General features: G+C 38.2%; 4 protein-coding genes and 1 pseudogene across 5 annotated transcripts in view; 1 reads left to right on the top strand and 4 right to left on the bottom strand.

Moving 5' to 3' along the window:
• Window positions 1–40: 40 nt before the first annotated feature.
• Window positions 41–2,791, bottom strand: LOC111345482 (dolichol-phosphate mannosyltransferase subunit 3). Its single transcript, XM_022952765.2, has 4 exons — window positions 2,618–2,791; window positions 2,469–2,498; window positions 2,267–2,344; window positions 41–1,240 (listed from the first exon to the last, which is right to left on the bottom strand). The coding sequence occupies exons 1-4, from the start codon at window positions 2,735–2,737 to the stop codon at window positions 1,187–1,189; spliced, it is 282 nt and encodes a 93-aa protein (XP_022808500.1). The 5' UTR covers window positions 2,738–2,791; the 3' UTR covers window positions 41–1,186.
• Window positions 2,792–3,470: 679 nt separating this feature from the next.
• Window positions 3,471–5,126, bottom strand: LOC111345483 (cytoplasmic tRNA 2-thiolation protein 2-A). The gene has a single exon (XM_022952766.2). It carries the CDS (start codon window positions 5,064–5,066, stop codon window positions 3,726–3,728), a length of 1,341 nt encoding a protein of 446 aa, XP_022808501.2. The 5' UTR covers window positions 5,067–5,126; the 3' UTR covers window positions 3,471–3,725.
• Window positions 5,127–5,181: 55 nt separating this feature from the next.
• Window positions 5,182–10,028, top strand: LOC111345484 (GDP-fucose transporter 1). Its single transcript, XM_022952767.2, has 5 exons — window positions 5,182–5,340; window positions 5,540–5,600; window positions 6,460–6,600; window positions 7,704–7,820; window positions 8,115–10,028. Exons 1-5 carry the CDS (start codon window positions 5,282–5,284, stop codon window positions 8,769–8,771), a joined length of 1,035 nt encoding a protein of 344 aa, XP_022808502.2. The 5' UTR covers window positions 5,182–5,281; the 3' UTR covers window positions 8,772–10,028.
• A 1,032-nt stretch (window positions 10,029–11,060) lies between these two features.
• Window positions 11,061–14,615, bottom strand: part of LOC111345470 (glucose-6-phosphate exchanger SLC37A2) — a 28,156-nt gene continuing 24,601 nt past the window's right edge. For both annotated transcript variants that reach the window (XM_022952753.2, XM_088759593.1), the window contains 2 exons: window positions 12,334–12,563; window positions 11,061–11,662 (listed from right to left, as the gene is read on the bottom strand). In XM_022952753.2, coding sequence (XP_022808488.2) covers window positions 11,466–11,662; window positions 12,334–12,563 — 427 coding nt within the window. In that variant the 3' untranslated portion in view covers window positions 11,061–11,465. The remainder of the gene's footprint in view (window positions 11,663–12,333; window positions 12,564–14,615) is intronic.
• Window positions 13,129–14,426, bottom strand: LOC111345475 (histone H2B.1 pseudogene; annotated as a pseudogene).

The following is a 14,615-nucleotide window of genomic DNA, read 5'->3' as shown; positions in this document are numbered from 1 at the left end:
TGGACATGTCCACTACTCTAGAGAGAGCAATCATACGACATAACCAAAATGATGAAATTCTATTTTCCATTATTCCTATAATCATCAATAATATAATTACAGTCAGATGTTTTACAAGATAGACAGCTTGCTTTATATCTGATTTTTCTTTCCTGCTGGTGTAACATCAAGTCCACCCCTCCAACAATTGTAGTTCTGTTTGTACAGGTGTATTCTGCTTTGGAATGCCACACGTTTGTAGTTGTCAGGAAGTCTAGTTATTAAAAGAGTGAATTACATAGAAGCAGTTGTTACAACTAGATAGGTACAGTTACCAATATGAGCATAGTAGCCCCTTGGAGTGACTAACTCCTAATAGGCCATTTTACAGCTGTGTACTTAGCTGCCAAGCCTTTGATTCAGAGTGAGGCTGAAGGTGACCTTGTTGTGATAGAGACCTGTATCTACTTAGCATGATAACAAAGTGATTTACATTTGAAAGGTAGCAAGGTTTGTATCATAAAAATCATAAAAAAAGGTCACCCCTAGCTTCACTCCCATTCAAAGGCTTGGCAACCAAGCACACAACTGTAAAATGAACTATTCTCCTTAGAAAATCACCTACAGTATGAATCATATGTTAAGGTCAGGAGAAAAAAGGAAATGATCACCAACTAAAGAAGCTCTTGATTGTTAGACAAATTCTCTTTGTCAGCAACATGGGAAAGTGTAGGAGGCAATATGGAGAAAACATACCTTGAAGTAGTAAAGGTTTAAAAGTTTAAGAAGGGAAAAGTCATATTATTTTTACCACAATTCTCAGTAATGTTGCAGTCTGAGTAGCCAATTTGCCATCATCGATAAGGGCACAGACAATGCTGTTCACGCCTATGTGCCTAGCAATGGTCAGGCACTGAAAGAATCATTTTATTTCACACCAATTTTGTGGTAAAAAAAAGGGAAAGTGGTCTGGAGTGGTCTGTACTCTTAATTGACAATGCTATTTGTCATTACAGTGGACAAATGTGTCATGGACTCGCACAACATCTTGACCACTGTGATAATGAATTTTCATTGTTGATAAGAGTACAGACCACACAAGACCAGTGTTGCTTTGTTAAGTTTCATATTATTGTTTCCAGAAGTTGAAATCCCAATAAATTTCTAGCTAATTGTAAGAATATTCTTTCTCTTTCTGCTGATCTCTTCAGTCAAACTTGAATCCTCTTTTTGACAAGTCCTCTCTCGCATCATTTATCTCCTGTAAAAAGTCAGTCAAAACAAACAAACAAAAAAAAAACTTTTAACTCTTAACAACCCAAGATCACAGATTTCTCAATAAAATTGTGGAAAATTTCTTTTTACATTTATGTATATCATCTTGCAACATCTATGACAGACATATTTGCAAGCTATCCCCCCAATTCCCAGTAAACAGGCCAGATCACATCACAGTAATCTCATGAGTGGGTTTCTTTAACATCCCCTGCCTAACCAAATTAACTAATTAATAGATGCAAGAGATGGGACCTATGGTTTACTTGTCCTTAATTTGGTGTCACATTTACTCTGTGATCCAAAAGAGTGATTCACACCTAAATTCTCCTCACTATAGCACAGCTGAATCACACATTAGTGTTGTGACAATAAGGGAAATGATCATCTGTCAAGAAGATCTTGATTTTTATGACAAATTCTCATTGTCAGTTGTAGAGGAACAGTATGGAATAGTGTGGAGAATATGCATACTGATGTCAGGGTGGAAAGGGTTTAAGTAAAATTCTGAAGCCAATAAGTTTATCACCACTGGGAGTTTAAGAAGTAATCCAAGAGTTGGAAATGCCATGATTGACAATTATTCCATGAGCACATTGGATATGAGACGATAGATAGTCAACAAGGCCTGTAAGGCCGAGTTGGATATAATCATTTCACATCCAACAAATGCAAGTGGAGTAACTGTTTTATCAAAAAAAACCCAAAATTTTGATAAATCTTCCCAATATATGCACATGTTATAATAGCTCAAAACCTCTATGCCAATGAAAACTCTCGAATTGCATAGACACTGTTAACCATGATAGATACTTGGTTAACCACGCTTCATATGTCAAAATGGCGAATAACCAGTCATAGCGACTTCATATAAGGTCAACAATACATATTTCTAACATATAATTGAAGTAACAGGTCTCCTTGGTTACAAAAGCAACTTCGCAAAAATTTAAAACCAGAACCTTGCAAATCAGGCAGAAACTATAAAAATAGCACAGTTCGAGCTCCTTACCTGTTTTAAAGATTCAGAGGCTTCTACACAATCATTGAAAGTTGCTACTCGATAACCAATAGTTGCCAAAGAATAACACTGAGGGAAAAACGAACTCAGCTGATCAGTAAAAATGCCAAAGGAACAAAATCCTAATTTTAACATAACCTACGGAAAAATATCAAACGTTTAACATAGTAAGAAGTGCAGAAAATAAACTCACCCCAAATACAATTAGAGCATAGACTGGTATCTGCAAAGGAAAATAGAATACAACGTGAGAAAAATATGTTCCCTGTTGGACGCAATTCAAAGGTCTTAGTTCATCGGGTGTAAGCCCGACCCTATTTCGTAAAATGTTCTAATGATTACCGGCCATATCACTTCCTTGGCTTTGTAAGATACTTTAAGAGGTAGAATGTCTGATAACAGGGTAATCCAGAGCGAGAAAGCTAGTGCAGCAAAGATGATCCATTCTGTCAACTTGGTCATACTCGCGAACGCCAGTGTCCCGCAAAGTCACTTTTAAGCAGACACTAGTTGATGGTCAGTGGCATAGTCCATGGACTACATAGCCTCTGTGTAAGCTTCAAGGTTTCTCCAGTTAAAACAAGTTCTTTGATACAATAATTCTATAATTTTGATGATAACCTTTGATTGACTGAACGAAGATAGTCTGGATTGTAAAAAGATCTTACACTGAAAAATCAGATTTACTGCAGAGAGGAGGTTAGAGGTGTGCAAGTTTGATCAGATTCACCACTCAAATTTGGTTTGCAATATTTAAACATTGTAGAAAGATAACCATTAGATTATGTTTAGCATCAAACCGATATGGAGGATCTCTCTAGAACAGTCACACTATAAAGTTTCATACAAAGATGATAAATATATTTTTACTTTGGGATTTCTGTATGGCAGATCACTACATGGGATGCTTGAGACACATAATTTTGAAAATTCAGCTGGAGTTCTTTTTGAGTGTGGTCACAAAATACAAAATCTACTGGTTGGATCTCAAAAAGTAGGGTCAAACAAAGGAGTACTACATGCTCAGTGGCTTGTGCCCATCAGATCTCTGTCCATTATTTGAAGAACATGTCAGCGTATTTGGTGGATATCATTTACACATGCATCCCTTTGCAAGTCCCAAGTGTTTTTTTCAAGTTTCGGGAACATAGGAATTAACAAACAAGACCCTGGAGAAAATGATTGTTCTTGCATGTTCATAATTCAATGACCACATTGCACTTTATTCAATTCCATGTTTGTTTGACTCCTCTGACAGACTCCTTGGCTCCTGACAGAAAAGGAGGCACTCCTCATAATCCATACATGCTACTGTGCTTACACTAAATAAATAGATAACAAACTTGAGAAATAAACAGAAAATGCAGTGGTTTTTCAAAAAATTGTTATATAATGACACAAAAAAATATACCAGTGAAATAACTGATTGTCACTGCTAGTTCAAGTAAATTCAGTCATCCAACAAAAAATCTTTGATCTGTTCTTTCATCTGGGCTCTGTGAAGAGATTTCTTTGTGGCATCCAGAACAAATGATGGCAAATCACTTGGATTAAACTTTGTATTTCTAAATGTTAGTCGGCAACCATAACATAAAGTTTCAAGGATATTATCTCCGGTTACTGGCTGTTCAGTCGAAGAATTTGAACAGCCACTTTCACAGCTGCCACAACATTCTGTCACAGACTGTGGAGAAGTTTTGTTGTCAGCATTGAATTGAACGGCACTCAGGCCATCTGTCAAAGTAGAGAGAAGAATTGGGTTCACACTCAGCGGAATGGCGCAAAGAGCACAAGAAGCAACTTCATCTGTGAACTCCTTAACAGATAACTTATCGCCAGTTCTAAAAATTGTACTGACAGTAAACGGGAGAGCTGCTTGAAGGCCACTCACAAACTCTTCTGTTAAACGGTCAATGCTGACATGTGAATGGCTCATTGTGGACAGCGTTGGCATGACTACAGTTTGGACACTGTTAAAGAAATTATACAGAGCTATTTCCTTAGTCATGAATTCTCGCATCGGTCTCACAAATATGACATCACCATGACGATCATCACTAAAGCCAGTGTCATATGGCAAATCCCCACCCCTTCCTTGGGATACATTAGATAACAGTCTCACTGATAGTCTGGTGGCGCAGTCTGCAACCATTACCTTAGAATAACCTTCTTTCCTTGCCACTGCAAGCAACAGTTGGTTACGCAGTGTCTTCAGCAAGTCTTCTTTTTCTGTCACTGAAGGTATTGCATCAAACAGGCTTTTCAATTTTTCAGCTTTTTCAGACCTCTTGCAACAACTTGTATCATCTTGGACAGATCGGGAAAATATGTCCTCCAACTTCACCAGATGAAATGGAAATTCTGTTCTTGAGACTATGCCTCGAATCTGTTCGATATAACTAGAATGCTCTATTACGCTTTGCTTCAGCACTTCTCCTTCGTCAACAAAAGCGAGTCCCGGTTCGAATCGAAGTTTTTTGGGAGCTGTTCCACTCAAACCTTCACAAACTAAATGCAACATTGCAGACGATGACAGACCTCCAGAAAATGCCAGTAAAATCTTTTCTCCAGCCCGTATCACACGCGCTTTCCCGATCGTTGCACGAAATTTGTGGGTGAAATACGCCAGAAAACAGGACTTGCATAAGGGATCATTTAGTCGGACAACCACAACCGCTGGGCCTAAAGCGCACTTCATGCAAGTTCTTCTACCGCCAAGTTCTTCTTTAGATCCCTTTGCTTGTTGGTGAGATACGAAATTCTCGATATCTTCTTCATGAACACTACACATTTTTGCTTCGAAAGATCTTTGAGGGACACATACTAGTCAGTCAGGCATGTTGATTATGCAAAGTTGCGCGCCTGTGCAGTATGGTAGTCCGCTGTTAAAGTTTACTCCTTGAAAAGTCTTCCACGCTGCAACGATCAAGAACGGTCTCTCCATATTTTTTATCTTTGTTTACGATATCTACTCGCCACTTGCGGCGAAATTCAAAGAAGCTCAAAATGTCTGACTCAGTTTTTGTGAAATCTGTGCGGATTGCTTCTGTTGTAACACTATATTGGTAAGATTTACACGTAAGATGAAGACATATTTCAGAAATTATTCTGAATTAATTATGTCTGATCTAACTTTCATGAGTATTTAGATAACTCTGCCACGTTACAAGCCGCTAATATTTTTCATTTTCATTCTTCCTGTTTATTTTGTATTAATTGTACTATTTTTGCATAGTTTTTTACGTTTTTGTTTCTTTTTCCAAGGGTAATTTCAATATCCATGGTGTTCTTGAACAAGTATCTACTCAGTAGTCCTGACCTGAAGGTAAAAATAAATTACATATACTCAAGTTATTTGATAATATTTATTTATTTATTTATTACAATCTATGGATTAAAAACCAAAGGATGAACTTTAAAGGAGTCCTATACCCCATATAAAAACAGATCACCTAAAAATATATATAAATATAATAGCAACTTAAGAATCACGGAAAATTTCCTAACTCTAGACTTAAAAAAAAAATATTGACATTATCACAAACACGAATGGCTAACGGTAGTTGATTCTACTGGTCAGTAATTCTATGGAAAAAAACTATATTTTAAGACATTAGTTCTAGCATATTTCCTCTTTAAGGTTAAAAAATTCTTAGCCCAAAGTGAGTAGCGGTCAGTTTTCGAGTAGAAATCTATATAATTTGACTGACGTTAATATCAATGGTGCCATTAATTACTTTATACAAGAAAGTCACATCAGCCGGTGATCGTCTCCTCTCCAGTGACATGAGGTTTGACTTCTTTAACCGAATATCATAGGGATCATCACGTTTCAGGATAAGTTTAGCTCTTCTCTGTAAGATTTACACGTAAGATGATCAGTTAAGAAAAGATCAGTCTCATTTCCTTACTCCTTACCTCCTAAGATCTGATTTTTAATAATTTCTCCCCTCTAACTGCTACACATTTCCTTGTAACTCAGTTATGAGATGTTGGTGTTGTATCAAGCTAACAACTTTTACCTGATACATTTGAGTATTCTAACTACCTGTTTGCTGGATATTGTAGGAATATTAAAGGGAGAAGTTACATGTGAATCACTTCTGGGGTTGAAAGGTTCAGAATTACACTGCTTGTACAGCTTTTCAAATTGATGCAAATGTTTTTGTGCACTTTTATTTTAGCTCGATGCTCCTCTGTTTGTCACGTGGTTTCAGTGTGTTGTTTGCTTAGTTTGCCTGTTCCTTTTGAGTTTCTTGGGGGATAAATATCCATGGATTGACAAGTTCCCAGCTTTCAGTATTGATCTAAAGGTGTCAAGAGAGGTATGTACAATTTTTGTCAAGTTCAGTATAAAGTGGTTTTCAAGTCAGATCTTTTTGGATATTTGATCTTTGTTAACAGTTTTAGGCTAGACGAATGACACAGTACGTTAATCCTTTTACTCTCTAGATCTCAAAGATAATTTTCTTTTCTTTGTGTTGTGTACTCATGATATTAGTATCAAGAATTTAGTACCTTTTAATCAATCAAGTGATAATCCTCTAGTTAACATGAGTGTACTTTTTCGTCACCTGTCTGCTTGATATGGTAGCAATACAGTAAGGGGAAATCACTCCATGGATCTACTTGACATTGAAAGGCTTGCAAGGCCAATGGCTTCAATATTATCATTCTTGTGTGTCCAGTTAAGTAGTAGCACCAAAATGTCCTTGCTTTAGCCATTTGCCTCATCTTTGTTTATAACATCCATATTCTCCATACTGTTCTCTATACATTTCCTTTGTTACTGATAAGGAGAATTTGTTTAACAATCAAAGTTTCTCAGGTTGGCAATCATTTCCTTCTTTCTAGTGATCTTACTGATTAATTCGGCAGTCAATCAATAAATCAATCAATCAATCAATCAATCAATAAACTTTATTTAAGGACAAGGATGCTCATTAACCCAAGGAGTTATCTAACATGAGGCCCTCACACTGCTGAAACATTGACATAAAATATGAAAAAAATACATAATGACAAGGTATAAATAATAAATAAACATGTATATACATGTGAGAGAAAATAGAAAAAAAAACTTACAGAGTATCATGGAGCATTGTTGATTAAGATTAACTATTGGAAAAACTAAAAACAAAAGACTATGATGTACAATTGCAACGAAGTTTGTAGCGACAATTGGGACAAAGCAACGTTTCCAGATGGCGGGGCTCGACACTAACTTTTTCAACTTACTAGCCAAGCAACTAGTGACAACTTAGATGTTACAACAATTTCAGTTTGTTTACTCGCCAAACTGGCTTGTAGAAATTGAAAACCGGTAGCCAAAAATGAATTTTTACTAGTCTGTGGCTAGTTCGTGTCAAGCCTTGGATGGTGGTCACTCTTAGGGTTTAAAAGTTGTTGTCCTCTGACGTCTTCACAGGTTCTTCCACTGTCCATAGTTTTTGTGGGAATGATAACTTTCAATAACTTATGTCTCAAGTACCTTGGAGTATCATTTTACAATGTTGGAAGATCTCTTACAACAGTTTTCAATGTGGTAAGTACTATGATTACATATAATGAGATGCAGCTCTAAATTAAATTTTGGAATGCAATTTTCTACTAATGATATATATTTAAGTATCGCTATAATAATGTGAAAGAGTGGAAGATTTTAGTTTATGTTGGTTACCAGTAATAATAGAAGGAAGTTGTTGTAAGATCTTCAAGAAGGGTTACTGTAATATTTGACTGTGATGGTGGAAATAATAACACTAATTGAAAACATTGTGAATGCAATCAGTGATTTTACAGTCAATTTAATTTTTTCTCTGTTTGCTTTATTGGTTAGATCTGTTCCTTCCTTATCCTTGGCCAGAAGACATCGTGCAAAGCTATGTTGTGCTGTTCCATTATTATCTGTGGTTTTCTCCTGGGTGTGGACCAAGAAGGAAACTCGGGAGAATTGTCTTACCTTGGAATTCTGTTTGGAGTATTAGCCAGCCTTTGTGTATCCCTAAATGCAATTTTCACTAAAAAGGTTCTCCCAGTTGTTGACAGTAACATCTGGCGTCTACAACTCTATAACAATTTTAATGCTGTTTTTCTTTTTCTCCCTCTGATGGGGATATGTGGTGAAATACAAGTAATCCATGGCTTCCACATGCTCAAGTCTATGTACTTTTGGGGGATGATGGTCTTGGGTGGGTTGTTTGGAATTGCAATTGGATATGTAACAGGCCTGCAAATCAAAGTAACAAGTCCTTTGACACACAATGTGAGTGGAACAGCAAAGGCTTGTGCTCAGACAATTCTTTCTGTGACGGTGAATCATGAGATTAAAACAGCGCTATGGTGGTTCAGTAATGCATTAGTTTTAGGGGGTTCAACTGCTTACACTTTTGTGAAACACAGTGAAATGAAAGTGGAGCATAACAACAAAGTTGAGCAGTCTCATAAAGGCAATGGAAATCAAGAACAGCAGAAAAATGGAGGGAGTGTTGTGTAGTTTTTAAGTCTTGCTTAGTTATACAAGAGGAACATTTCTTTAACTTAATTAAATTTTTCCGAAAATGTGAGAGATTTGCTATTCTCAATATATACATCTCAGTAATCTAGCTTGTAAACATTCTTTGTGAATAAGGTATGAGAATTTGGTGATAGATTCAGATGATAACTTCTACCTGAGAAGTTTGATTCTCATAACTGTTTATTGGATATTTTAGGGAGAAGTTACATGTTAATCACTTCTGGGAGACAAATGGTTAACATCTATATTGACTTTTTTCCAAAATTTAATGAATTTTGTTATTCTCAACATTTAGTTCTTATTAACCGAGCAGGAGGTCTGTATGTGGGAACCTTGACCGAGGTTGCCAGTACAGACCCAACGCAGTGAGGTCAAGATTCTCCCATACAGACCGACCTAGCTCGGGTAATAAGCTGTTTATTATATGGCTGTGTCTTATATGCCAATTTTTTAAATTCTTTGTACCTTTTTTTTTTCTAGACTAGTCTAGATGTCGATCTAGAGATCTAGACTGGAAAATCTAGACCGCTTTCAATCTTGATTTCAGCCAATCAAACTCGTGAATTAATAAGCCTCTTTGCCTCTATTGTATCAGAGATTTTAAGTCAGAGTTAAGTGAGGCCAATTAATAATAATAATTAATAATAAATTAATTAAGAATACTCTACCATATCTCTGCCAGTCTGGAAATATGAAAACATTTGCTATAACCTGATTTCCTCTAAAAATCTGGCTTCCAGTGCACAGGGCACTTAACAATATTATTAAAGTCACACAAAAAAAGTGTAAGAAAGGGTACATATTTATTATTGTAAAATGCAATGCAACCAATTTGAAAAGTAATGCAGTCTACTGGATGTATATTTACAGTCACCTAGCTTTGGGTGATTATAGGAATTTATGATGTAAATGTCAACCAAATTGGAAGGCATAAATCTTCTCACAGAAAAATAGCTAAAAAGTATTGCACACTAGCCAATTTCTTTTACTCTCTCTTGACATGATCCACCAAAGTTTTCAGTCATAACCTTTGTGATAGGTAATCCATAAAAGTCTCAAAATTATATAAATTTGATTTTCTGAAATTCCTGTGAAATAATGAAATATGTTTGATCAAATGTCAGTATGCAGATCAATTATTGGATAGATATTGTGTTTGGGATAATATTGTAACAGTTGTAACTTCTTGTTTTAAAAGGTGAGGTTATCAATAAATTATTTTATTATTTCAGTGAACTGTGACTGAAAGTTAGTGCTGTTTGAAGTGATGTTTACTTTAAAATGCAGAAAGATGTGGACACTGATTTAATTCCTGCAGGTCAACTGTGTATGGTCCAATCACATACTACCATATTAAGCTGAGTGAGGTGTGATGGAAGTTTGGCACTTTGATGTAAAACTGTGTTGTTGTCATGAGAAACTAGCCCTGTTTCCAGGACATGTTGTTTGACTTTTGGTGGACCTTCATGTTTGACAGTTGACGATGCATTGCCCATATAATTAAACGGCGGGTATACAGAAAATTCACAGTAATTGTTCACCTGTCCATAGGAGTTAAATTAGGACGCATACCTTAGAGAGTTTGCAAAAATGGCAACTAGGATATTTTGAATGGAACATGAAACAAGCTGAACAACCACCTCCGTGAATTAGAGTGAAACATACATCTTTTAAGGGTAAATTCCAGAAATTGTACAAAATAATCAGGGATTTTGCAGTTTTCATCATGTGTCATGTAATCTGAGACTTCGCTTTACTTCACTCTGTGATTGGTCCAGAAAACTCGTGCCACTCTCCCAGCCAATCAGATGCAGAACTAAAACCAATCATGTCTTGATTCCCTGCCTTTTCCCAAGCTCCTCCATTCTGGTTATTTTTTACTTTGAATACTCATTTCCCTTAAGGTGTTTTTGGTTCTTCTGATTGGTTAAAGCCATTACTTTAATTTTGGTACTCTAACACTCAATCACAAAGCACCCTGACATGTTTCTCTGTAATAAGGGTGCTCATCGGTAATCTACTCAAACCATGAATGAATGGAACAGAAATTAGTCGGTTATGTAGTTGAATGCAATACGTATGTCTGCCCAGTCTCTCAGACCTTCACTGTCCTTTGAAAGAGTTTGGCATTCAAACAAAAGGCCTTGGGTAGAGTAAAAGTAGAGGGAGCCTGGAGCTAGTTATTTTTCACTCGCGAACCTCGCGCGAGTGAGAGTCACAAGTCGCGCGTAAGAACGTGGGCAGCTTACAAGAAAAATAAACGAAATGTTTTGCAGTCTAGCAGTTCGACGACATTAAGTCTCTTTATTCATCACCATCACATATTCTAACTAAATTATCATCTCCACAAATAAGGAAATTATGTACGAATGTTACAACAGACTTTAAAAAGGAAGCAAAGTAGCCACAACACGGCGTAACGGCTAGTTGAGCAATTAAGGGATGCGCTAGTGTGAGCAAACGCGTAATCTTGCATTTAAAACCTTGCGCGGTAATCAAAGAAAATTTGAATAAAATCTATTCCCTAACGATTTACGTAACCTGCTTTTCGGGCCTCTCACGGCTAAACGATGTCCACCGATACGATCACAAAATAAGGATCTAAGAACGAGGTTTTCACTGGTTGCCGCTCTGTGATTGATCGCTCATCTTTTTTGCTATACACAGGGTTCTTCAGGCTGTTTCTGCAGTTATTGTTCCCATAAATTGCGCCCTTTTCATCGACTGGTCCATTCTGTGAGCCCTCACCATTATGAGGAAGCTAAGAAGAGACATGGCCACCATCAAGTAAAAGGGCCCTGTCCAGCCGTACCTGTCAGCGATCCAGCCCACAACGGGCCCTTCAATTATAGGGCCAATGCCACCAAAACCTGGAAAAGAAAAGGGATATTAAATGTTAAAGCACTTATCACTTGTGTCATAAAACAAAGAGTAATTAAAAGCAACATAAAGGCTCTTTAAATCAAAGGAATATCACCGAGAGCAAGTATTATGGATGGATGGATGCAAAGCCTAGGAAGGCAATCTATTGTTTGTAAATTTCCGCCTCCATGGCGTTCTCTACCTAGTCTCTTTGCGGGTTTTGGCGTCGCCGTCATCGTCTGCGTTCTTGTTACTTAGAGTCGCTTCAGTCTAAGGCAAGACCAAGTTGCGGTTAGTTGAGTTTTCCATCTGATTGGTGGAGAGGGTGGAGCGAATCAAAACCCGCGCTGAATTGGAAATTTCTCTCACGAGCACGTATATACTACTTTCGCCTTGCCTCCAGAACAGGCCATTTCTTTTTGCCGTGATTTGACGCGAGCAGAGCGAAATGCGGAAAAAGCGCGAGGAACAAGCGCAAGGAAAGAAGCACGCGTGAAAAGGGGGCGTTCCCGTGTAAGCCTCGTGTTCACCTCTGCGCGCCTTAAAGACGCCTGTCAAGAAAGCTAGATTTTTTCGGGCTTAGTGCACGCAACCCTTCCCTCTAAAAAAACCCGGGCGGGGAAGGGGATGGTCTACTAGATCAGTGACTGCAATGAGTCCTGCTCCCATTCCCACTAACCATTGACAAGGCCAGTAGCAGCTGCTTGTGCGTTATCCCGCTCGCCAATCTCTGCTGGAATTGAACCACTCAGGTACGGATCAACGCCACAGTTGCAAGCTCCGGCCAGGAACATAAATAAGGCGTTCACCATGAGACCCCAGTCTCCGGTGTACTGAAAAAGAGCCATAAAAATTGTACTTCCCAACAAAGCCAGAGTCACACCATACACAGCTCTACCCTGAAAAAACCTGAAACAGATTCAGTGATATTAATGTCTCTGAAAAAATAAAAAGCAAGCCTACATAGTGTTCATTTCTGCAATTCTCAGACGGAGGCAGGGAGGTACGGGGGGAGGGGGGGAGGGGGGGTGGGGATGCAGCGCCTGTCCCAGACTACAAGCAGTCCGTCCTTGTCGTCCATATCCGTCGCGCGACTCAAAGGAAAAATAAATCAGCAAAACACAAAATTGATGCTAGCGCGCCGTGCTTTCCAGAAGTGTGGCGCGCGAAAAGCGTCGTTTCGTATGTGATCTTTTTTATTATTATTATTCGCGCGACGGAGTTTAAAAAGAAAGATGCTCGTAGTCTACGCTTGTCCTGCACGCTAAATTGCGATCTGCACATAGGGCAATTGATCCCAAATTTGCGCTGGAACACAAATCCATCATAGCTTAAGAAATAATCAACCTTCAATCTCTAACAGATCACAAAGGAGAGACTTTGGAGAGTCTTGCGTTAAAACGGGCGCCGATATTTGTTCACAAGTCCAGGAGACCCACGTAGGAAAGAGGGGCTTGAACAACATGACAAGACAGGTGATTGAAAACATTTAATCTACATTGGACGGCAGCGAAACTGTGCAAGGTGTGAGCTGATATTGTGGCTTGAGGGATTTCGCGCGTACTAATATAAAACTGTAGATCACGTTTCCGACGAATTCATTTCTCAGCTAAGATGTCCTGCACTAAAGTGAGAACGGGCATTCTTGTAATTTACTAATCATTTGACTTTTACGGGGTTCGTAAACTTTTTCAGGCCAAAGATTCAAGGACTTTCCAGGACCCTACTTAGAAATTTCAAGGACTTTTTGTAATGACAATTTTACCTCAAAACCAAGAAAAATGTTTGTGTTAAGATCTATGTTTTGGGTTTACCGATGGTGCAAAACAAATGCAGATATTTTTCGATGTTGTTCAATAATAAATCCAGGACTTTTAAGGACCCGAAACGAAATTCAAGTACTTTCAAGGCCTTGAAATCGGCCTCCTGAATTTCAAGGGTTTTCAAAACGCGTACGAACCCTGCTTTTAAAACATTTGGTAGCTCCTAAAGGAGCCGTTTGCTTTAGGCGGCAAACCAAAACATTTCAAACAAGCTTTATAAAAATTTTACGACTAATTCAGTTTGAAATCAAACATGAAGTTAGAGAAGTAAACTAAATCTCACCCAGAGAAAATTATGTTAGTAAAGCTCTGAACTTGAATTTTACTCATTGGCGATTGAATCTCAACTGCTAGCTACCTTTAATTTCTGTGATAGATAATTATTTTTAATATTCAGCGGGAAAAATGCGAACATAAAGTCCGTCGATTAAGTTCGGATTTTTGTGGTACGTTGACCAGACTTTTATAACATTTGGTGGCTCCTAAAAGAGCCGTTTGTTTTTTTTGGCGGGAAACCCACAAAGTGAGTTTACTTGCTGCTGGTGTACTTGGTCACAGCCTTGGTTCCTTCGCTGACGGCGTGTTTGGCCAGTTCACCGGGCAGAAGCAGCCTGATGGCGGTCTGGATCTCGCGCGAGCTAATGGTCGATTTCTTGTTGTAGTGAGCCAGACGGGAGGCTTCGGTGGCGATGCGCTCAAAGATGTCGTTGACGAACGAGTTCATGATGCCCATGGCTTTGCTGGAGATACCAGTGTCGGGGTGAACTTGCTTCAACACTTTGTAGATGTAGATAGCATAGCTTTCCTTTCTCTTTCCTCTTCTCTTCTTCTTTCCATCAGCAGCAATAGCCTTTGCCTTACCGGCTTTCTTCTCGCCTTTCTTTCCTGCAACTTTGGGAGCCATGATTTCTGAAGAACAGTAACAACTGTAATGTCGTTCAACTAGATGTTTCTGTAATTTATAGTGAATAGACGGAAGGATCAATTATCCTACGGATCGAAATCCTCGATTACTGATTGGTCATCAACACGAACTGACCCTTGAGATCAAATTTCTTTGTAGGCCATTTCTTTTGTAAACAAACCAAAGACAAATGGTTATTGAAATTCAATCGGTCAGCAAAGATATGATTGGCGC

Source organism: Stylophora pistillata, chromosome 5, assembly GCF_964205215.1.
Source record: "Stylophora pistillata chromosome 5, jaStyPist1.2, whole genome shotgun sequence".
Lineage (NCBI taxonomy): Eukaryota > Metazoa > Cnidaria > Anthozoa > Scleractinia > Pocilloporidae > Stylophora > Stylophora pistillata.
The sequence above is the reverse complement of the archived record's forward strand: the minus strand, read 5'-3'. Positions and strand labels throughout refer to the sequence as shown.